This window comes from Corvus hawaiiensis, chromosome 21 (assembly GCF_020740725.1).
Source record: "Corvus hawaiiensis isolate bCorHaw1 chromosome 21, bCorHaw1.pri.cur, whole genome shotgun sequence".
Taxonomy (NCBI): domain Eukaryota; kingdom Metazoa; phylum Chordata; class Aves; order Passeriformes; family Corvidae; genus Corvus; species Corvus hawaiiensis.
Window position 1 is genome coordinate 2783546 of NC_063233.1, and position 8377 is coordinate 2791922.

The following is an 8377-nucleotide window of genomic DNA, read 5'->3' on the forward strand; positions in this document are numbered from 1 at the left end:
GAGAGCTTAAAGCAGACATTAATTACTGCTGTGCGAAGGAGGCACACCCCGAGCTCGCTTCTCACCAGCATCCTGCTCCCATGGCACATGCTGGGATTTTGGGCTTGTTCTGTGCGGGGCCAGGAGTTGGACTCAAGGATCCTTGTGGGTCCTTTCCAGCTCAGAGCGTTCTGTGATTCCCAACAGAACTGATTCTGGGTATGGCTGGCTTTAAGCATGGCATGAACCCCGCTGCAGTGAGGTGGTGGGCACGAGTGCTGCCCCGTTAGCTGCACTCAGTGATTATTGTATGTTCCTTCCACGTGAAAATATTCTTTTTGGGGGCAGAGCTCCCCATATGGCCCAGCCAAACACCTCTCCCCATCCCCAACGCCTCACAGAGGTTTTATTCCTGCATCTCTCACACCAAGCACTGCATTTACCAATGGGAACCTCCAGCATCATCGGGTTGCCCAGAGCAGCTGTGGCTGCCCCATCCCTGGAAGTGTTCAAGGCCAGGTTGGACAGGGTTTGGAGCAACCTGGGCTAGTGGAAGGTGTCCCTGCCCATGGCACCAGATCTTTAAGGTCCCTTCCAACCTAAACTATTCCACAGTTCCATGATCACTCAATTAACCAACAGCAAATTGCCTGAGATATGTGGAAACCCCAACACTGTCCTGAACCACAGACCCTGCCCATGGGGCACCTGCCAGCACGAGGAGGTGACAGGAGAGCATGTGACCCACCAGGCATGCACTAGAGGAAGGCAGAGTCCAGATGTGGGTGTCCAGGTGAGAACAGGCACCACCACACCCGGCCAGAGGCTCAGCTGCAAGCAGCACTGAGCTGCTCTACCAGCAAGACCCTGGTGTTAAACACTGGGGAGTTCCCAGGTGGGCATCTCTAACTGTCCTGGGGAGCTGCCATGGTCTGGTGTCAGTGGGACCAGCAGCTGCTGCAAAGCCTTCCCAACAGCACACACGGGAGCTGTGCTATGAAGTCCAGCCAGCAGAGCCTGACCCTCACACCTCTCTGCTCCTGGGTGCCTCCACATTCAGATACCCAAGGATCAAAACTGCAACATTCCGCCTTGACACCAGAGCAGCATTTCTGTGCTCATTTCAGAACTCTGGCTGCAGCAAATCCGGGCTCATGAGGGCACCATGCAGCAAGGCAGCATCAGGGACTGATGGGATTTGGGCACAGCTGCTGCGATGGGTGGATGCAGCACCATCCTTCAGGGCTGAGCTCCCCGTGCCATGGGCACGTCATGAGATGAAAACACCATTTGGGAAGAAATTGGAAGCACCCCAAACCATCCCTTCTCCAGAGTGCTGGTCCTTCTAACCCTGAACACAAAGCAAAGAGCTGCAGGAATAGCCCAGCTTGGGGAGTGGTGAGTGGGCAGCCCAAGTGCCCCTCGGTGCTGCCCCACCACAGGCAGCAGCAGGAGCCTGGCAAGTCCTCAAGGATGGCTGCACACAGCCCTGAGTGGAGCAGGGAACCCTGAGCACTTTTTTTGGCTACTGGGAAGAAGACAGGACTCAACCAATACCCCCACTGCAGGTTTGCTTTCCCAAGGGGGTTTAAGTTCTACCCCAGAGGCTCTTCCACTCTGCAGCCCCAACACATGGTGCAAAACCTTCACCTGGCAGCACGTTAACCACAGAGAAGTCTCCATCCAGATCCAGAGCTCACCAGCTCTCCCTAAGTGCACCTCGAGGCTACTCCCTCGTTAAACACACTGATGCTCTATAAATTTCACATTCCACTCATGTACACACGCCGCTACCACTTGGGACACCAACCAACACGAGCAAAACGAGGGTCACCACACCTCCAGGCCTGGAAAAAGCAGGTTAATCTCCAAACAATGTTATTTTAAAACTTGCTAACTGCCTCCTGATTATGTTGTCCGAGCCCTTAATTGGTGAATAGCCTGGTCTTGCAGTGACTTATACGTGTCACCCTCATGCTACATACAATAAACCATTACAGCCTGGGAGGCGAGGCCAGGTGTGAGGCATCAGCTGGAACAAATGGACGTGTTGTGGCTGCCAGCAGGAAGGAAGACAGCGAGTCAGGTGCTGAGATTTTGGTGGAATTAAACATACCCCATACCACGAAGCGAGTGACCTCCAGTCCCAGGGAGCAGAGCCCTGTGCACTGCTTCACACCACGAGACCATGAAAACTGAAGATGCCCCTGCATGACTTTTAAAGGTCCTTTCCAACCCAAACCATTCTGTGAGCACACAGCTTCGAGCACCTGGTGGGGAACAGCCCCATAATCTCAGGTGATGAAGACCACTGTGAGTTCTGATCCCCTCTGCATCACCCCATCTCTCCTGCTCACCTCTGTGCTGTGGGTGCTGCTGAGGCACCTACTGAGAAATCTCCTCTCAAACATATCCCATGCTGGTCACACAGGACAACCCTCTGGCCACCACAGGTACCCAAGCCATGAGAGAAACCAAGCAAAAAACCTCAGCCCAAGTGAAACAGTCCCAAGGCCAGAGAGCAGGAGTGAGTGGGACCACCTGAGACAGAGAGCAACCATCGAGACAGAGAGCAAAGATACAAATAGATCCTTTCAAACAAGATCTAAAACCCTCACTGCTGTCCCAATGACCTCAGCAGCTGGGCTTCAGTTTCTCTTCCACTGGAATCCGCAACAGGTGACACTTTGGTATTTTTAATCTCCCCTCTTACCCATTTCCACCTTGTTCTTTCCGAGAATGAGATCAGACTCGAAAGAGCCAACAAGAGTTCTCAACATGGCTGAATCACTGCTCGTCTACTTCTTTAAGAGCTTCCTCTGGTTGATTGTTCAACACTCCACCCTCTTCCTCTCCAGCACCGAGACTGCATTTTTTCTTTGTTATTATTTCATGGAAATAACGTTGGGTTAAAGCACATGAGAAAAACCAAACCAGAAGGAAACTTCCGCCCTTTACAATGAGATAACAATGACTGAGCAGTTGAATAACTTGAAGGGCACAGAAACTTGCGGGGCTCACATCACTCCTCTGCCTTCCTGGTTGTCTCCTGAAAAGAGTTTTGAGCTAAAATAATCACCTCTTCCCGCTATGGTCCCCCTCAGAATGCTTCTTCCCATGTTTCTGGCCAGCTGCCCGTGGAAGCTGGTGGTGGCAACAGGCACCAGCTCAGGAGCCATTGCCCTGGCTGAACGACAACGCTGCGCTGATTCATAAACAGAGGAAGTACTTTAGCAAACCGACTTTTCCCCCTTTTCAGCACAAGCCCGGTGATTAATTTAACTTATTCTTTCCCTCCGCCGTCTCTTCTGCTCCTCTGAGCGAGAGGAGAACCCAGGCACAGCTCCTCTGGCTTTAATGGTGAGAGGCTGGTGGAGAAGGGCTGGAAGCTCAGCCCTCTTTCATTGCCATCTGCTTTTAACTAGCGGAGCAAGGGAGGTCCTGGGAATAAATGTCACATGGCACAGGGAGCTAAAATCAGCCCGGCTCATTTGCAGGGATGCCAGTCAAAACTAGAGTTATCCAACAGTCTAATTAGGGGCTATCACTAGAAGTCAAAACGACCTCTTGGAAAAACCTTCTCATTTAGTCTGGGAAAATGCCTTAGTCCAAGGAGAGTGTCTTTTCTGGAATGCCACAGCTCCCCAGCACCGCGGAGCCTCACGCCAAGCCCCGCAGCAGCCACCAGCTCCACACTGGACCTCTTAAAGCTCCAGCTCTGGGACAAAAACACCCAGTGCCTTCAGCTGGGGTCTGTGCAAGACCCACGAAACTCTGCTGCTGCTCCTCCTGCGCTGGAAGACCCGGACAACCCTGCCAAGATGGAAAGCAGCTCCAGAGGAGCTTAATTAGGGCGCTTCTGTCTCAAGCCTTCCAATCCAATGCTCGGTCCCCTCCATTCAATTAAAGCCCTGCGTGCTCTGCACTGCCTGGCAAAGGGACAAGCAAGATAAGGCACCTGGAGCTTTACAAACTATCTCTGTAAAATAATAAAAGGCAGAGAAAGCTCCTGGTCTCGCACTGGCGGTTCCCTTTCCGTAACAGGGCTGATAACCTGGGGTTGGAGTTATCAGAGTCGGCTCCACGTAACCCAACGAGCTCTCTCCCGCCACAAGCGCCGGGACACTCGTCCTCTGGAGCAGCGTCCCCCTCGTACGCTATTTATTTCACTCCACTTTCTAATTGGATTTGTGGGGGCAGCACAAAGGGGCTTTATGGCCAAACTTTGTTAAGTGCCAGGCCGAGCAGAGATGTGGCCAGCAGCCAAAATGGTGCATTTCACGCAGGCGCCAAAGGGCAGTGCCAAGCTTTTCTGCGTCTGCTATCTTGTGCTCTTGGCTCTGCTTTGTTTAAGAAGCTTGGAAGCAAAACTCCTTGTCAAGAGATATTCAAACAAAGTGAGAAACCAGGATCTTGCGAGTTGCTATCAGGTAACTTGGGAAGTTGCACCTCCTTCAGTCTGGCTGTACCTCCAATATCTGCCCCCATCGCCCCGCATGGGACAAGAGCTTTAACACACCCAGAGCACACACCTTGTGCTCCTGCAAAAGTAACTCACACTCACGAAGCATCTGCAGCCAAGAGAGAAGTGGTTATTCACAGCCAGCAACCAAGAAGTTCTTTAAAGTTAACTTTTTCTCTCAAAAAAAAAAAACCAACCCACCCCAAGCCTACTTTGGAGGCTTCTCCAAATAGAGCTCGCACACATCAGATCTAATTAGATTCCATCACCATCTGCACATGAAATGTAAATCAGGAGTTGCAGAGACTTAAGAAAAAAAGGAAAGAATGACCACAAGGAAAAGGAGGGGTGTAAGGTTGGGGAGGGGGTGGAGGGTTGGGCATTCTGGGAAGCCATACATGATTAGTCACACAGCATTAATCTGCCTCCCTTAACAATAGCTGCCGAATTTCGACCGAATCCCAGCTGTCGCTCTTTGAATGAAAGAAAACAAGATTTAGAGCGTCAAGCGTTGGTAAGGGCTTCTGTGCAAAAAAAAGTGGCGTGCATTCATTAGTGCCTCACAAAGGGACCCAGCCTTTGTCCATTAAATTGCTCATGTGCCTGATTGATTTGCTGATTTATTTGCACCAAAGGGTTGGGGGGCTCAGCTTGGAGAAGGGGGCGGGAGGTGCCCGGCTACTGGGCAGAGTAACGGCACCCAGGCGGATTTGCAAAAAAGCAACTCACATTGTCAAGGGAAACTGCCATTCAACAGGTTGGGATTGGAAATGCCTTCAGGTTCCTCCGCCGAGGACTTCCTATTTGGAAATTTGGGGTGGGTGGGAACGTCTCCCCGCCTGCTCGCAGCTCAGGCCGTGTTCAACAGGCAGAGGGGAAATCTGGCCGGAAAACAGAGCCTTGCCCATTCACATTTCTTTTACGGAATACTTTTAAAAGGGGAGCTGGAGTCTTATTCATTTCTCTTGGTTATTGTTCCCTGGGAGCCTGGAGTGAATCGGCCATCGCTGCGGTGGGTCGGTTGGTCCTTCAAAGAGTCCCAATGCTTTACACATCCGTTTCCCCACAATCAGCTTGGAGAAAGCCCCAGCCTGGGTGCCAGGTCCCACCAGGAACGCCAGGCTAGACCACAGCTTGGCACCAGCACTGGCAGGGCTGCAGGAGGAGGTGCCCTGCTCTCCTGGAGATGCCTCGTCGGCCCACGGACACCACTGGGGCAGCTCCAGCAGCCAGAGCCATGCCATGGAATCTCTCCTGAGCGTTTATTGGAGGTGTACTGGTCACCCCAGTGTGCAAAGGACTGAAAGGCAACGCTTCGGGGCCAGGAGGGAGTAGCTGGAAGACAGACAGACAGACAACCTCCCTCCCTGCCCGACGGTCCAAGGAGCGCCGCGGGCTGGCCCTACCTCCTGCTCCATCAGCAGGGCAGTCTGCATAGGCTAACACCAGCAAAACATGGCCCTTTGCCCATGTTTTTCCACCCAGCCAGGAACAAAGCCCGATCCTGCCAAACTCGCGGTGACTCCTACACAAGCAGGTTATTCTTGCCACTCAAGGAAAGAAAATGCATCTTGCCCTATTAAATCCAGAGCCTTCAAAGCAAAGTCAACATGCATGTCAATAACTTTGGTCGGGGGAGATGAAAATCCTCTGGCTGCTCCATACTTACTGGCACACCTCCGTCCCGTTGGGAGAAGTTTCACACTTGCCCCCGTTGAGGCAGGATTCGGCAAGCTGCGAGCACCGTAAACCTGCAAACAGAGGGACAGCATTAGCCACAGCTCAGGGCCCTGCTGGCAGTGGGGGGCTGCATCCCCTGGTGTCTCCCACGCTGGGGACAGTCTTGTTGAGACCCCCAGACCCCCTGTGACTGCACGGCCTGGTGAGGTAGGGGTGCAGCACCCGGCAGCCCTCACCCGCAGGGTGACGGAGGGGGCAGGGACTGCGTGGCCCCTGCGCTGAGAGGCTCACCTAAAAATAAACCCAGGGTGGGTTTGAGGGTAGGCTGTGCCTGCTCCTCCAGCAGGAGGACTGACAGAGAGAAACCCCAGATCAGGCCCTTGATTGACAAACGCCATTTGGGAAAAAACATCCACCCCGGAGCCCATTAGTTACCACGAGCTCGGTCACGAAATGAGTCGCCCGTCATAACTTGCTATGAGTAAAGGTTTCATTGTCTAGCCCTCAGAGCCAAATTCTGCAGAGTTACCACAGCAACTCGCTGAAAGTACCAGAATCGCTTCCGATTTCCACCTCGGCTCGCTCTTCCCCTTCTCTGCCCGCTCGCTCTTCACGGTAACTGGTTCTGCGACACGCGTGTGCAGCCGGGGCAGTTTCACATCGAGCGACTGCAGCTTCGCTCCGCCACCGCCACAACCCAGATCCTGCCCTGGATGGGTGCCGAGCCCACGCACCCCGGGGACACCCCGCCGGGGCTCCCTGTTCCACGGCAGATGGAGCGGGGTGCTGGGGACCGCTCCGGCTGGGCACAACTTTCTGCAAACTTCGCCTCCGAGGGCTCCCAGCTCTGTTGTGGGAGCAGCCCCCATGCCTTCGCTCCCCAAAATCCTCTCAGGGCTCTCCGGAGGAGGCTGCTAGCTCGGCCTCGGGGCAGGGGGGCATTGCAGGGTCCCGACCCCCCGGGATGGGGTGCCCCCCACTGCGTCCTGCACTCCCGGCCACTTTTGGGGCTCTTTTCTGGTGCCCCGACCCGCTGCCCCCGACGGTCGCGCAGCGCTTTGCTCCGAAGCACCCGGACCCGCCCCGGAGGGGGGCCCCCGCGGGGCCCCGACTTTCAAGAAACAGGAAACCGAGAAAAAATTTGCAAAACGGTCAAAAGCTGTCGCAGAACAGCAGCAGGAGCGCGGCCGCCCTGCGCGCCCCCGGCCGGGCCGAGCCCCGGCTCCCCCGGCACCGAGCTCCGCTCCCCCCGACGGCAGCGAGCGCCGCTCCCCGCGGCAGCCCCCGGCACCGAGCTCCGGTTCCCGGCGGCCCCGAGCGCCTCCTTCGGGGCACCGAGCCCCGGCCACCCCCGCGGGGCTCAGCCGCGCTCCCCCGCGCCGTTCCGGCCCCGGCTCCACCGAGCTCCGGCCACCCCCGCGGGGCTCAGTCCCGCTCTCCCTACACGGTTCCGGCCCCGGTTCTCCCGGCGGCGACGAGCTCCGGTCCTCCCTCAAGAGCCGAGCTCAATCCCCGCGCATCCCGCGGCACCGAGCCCCGGTTCCCACGAGGACTCCGCGCCCGGACCCCCCCCCCCCTCCCCGAGGGCGCCGCGCTCCGGTCCCGCCGCAGGAGCCGAGTCCCGGTTCCCACGGGAACCTCCCGGCCCGGACCCCCCGACGGCGCTGGGCTCCGGTGCCCGCCGCGCCCGGCCCCGCTCCCGGCAAACTTCCTGCGGGGCGGCCGGTGCGGGGCCCGCGGCGGCGGCCCTCACCTCGCGTCAGGGCGGGCAGCAGGAGCACCAGGAGGCCGGGCGCCAGGAGCCGCTCCATCCCGCTCTGCTCCCGCCGCTCACAGCCGCATAGATCCGCGGGGCCTCGGCCGAGCCGAGCCGAGCCGGTGCCGGTGCCTGTACGGGTCCGCGCCGCCCTGCCGGGAGCCCCAAACACAGCGCGCCCGAGCGCAGCGACTCCGAACGCGGCGCCTCCCGCGGCTGCTCAGCCCCGGCGGGCCGGGCCGGGCGGCGGGGGGCGGGACGGGACGGTGCGGGGCGGGCCGGGCGCCACGGGACGGGAGGGGATGGGAAGGGACGGGCGAGACGCTCCTCCCTGCCCAGCCCGGGGGGCCGCCGCTGGGAACCCCCTTCCCGCCACAGAGGGTCCCTGAGTGGGACGCGAGTGGGGTTGCGGGGTCCGCACAGCACCCACGGGTAGCCCCGGGGCAGCCGCTTCCCTCCGTGCAGCCACCGGACACCCCCGGTGCAGCTCCCCACATGCA

At 57.4% G+C, this 8377-nt stretch overlaps 1 protein-coding gene across 2 annotated transcripts in view; it reads right to left on the reverse strand.

The window, feature by feature from the left end:
• NOTCH1 (notch receptor 1) overlaps nucleotides 1-8088 on the reverse strand; it is a 42657-nt gene extending 34569 nt beyond the window's left edge. For both annotated transcript variants that reach the window (XM_048325476.1, XM_048325475.1), the window contains exons 1-2: nucleotides 7875-8088; nucleotides 6111-6192 (exon numbers count right to left, since the gene is read on the reverse strand). In XM_048325476.1, the coding sequence (XP_048181433.1) occupies nucleotides 6111-6192; nucleotides 7875-7932 (140 nt within the window). In that variant the 5' untranslated portion in view covers nucleotides 7933-8088. The remainder of the gene's footprint in view (nucleotides 1-6110; nucleotides 6193-7874) is intronic.
• Between the last annotated feature and the right edge of the window lie 289 nt (nucleotides 8089-8377).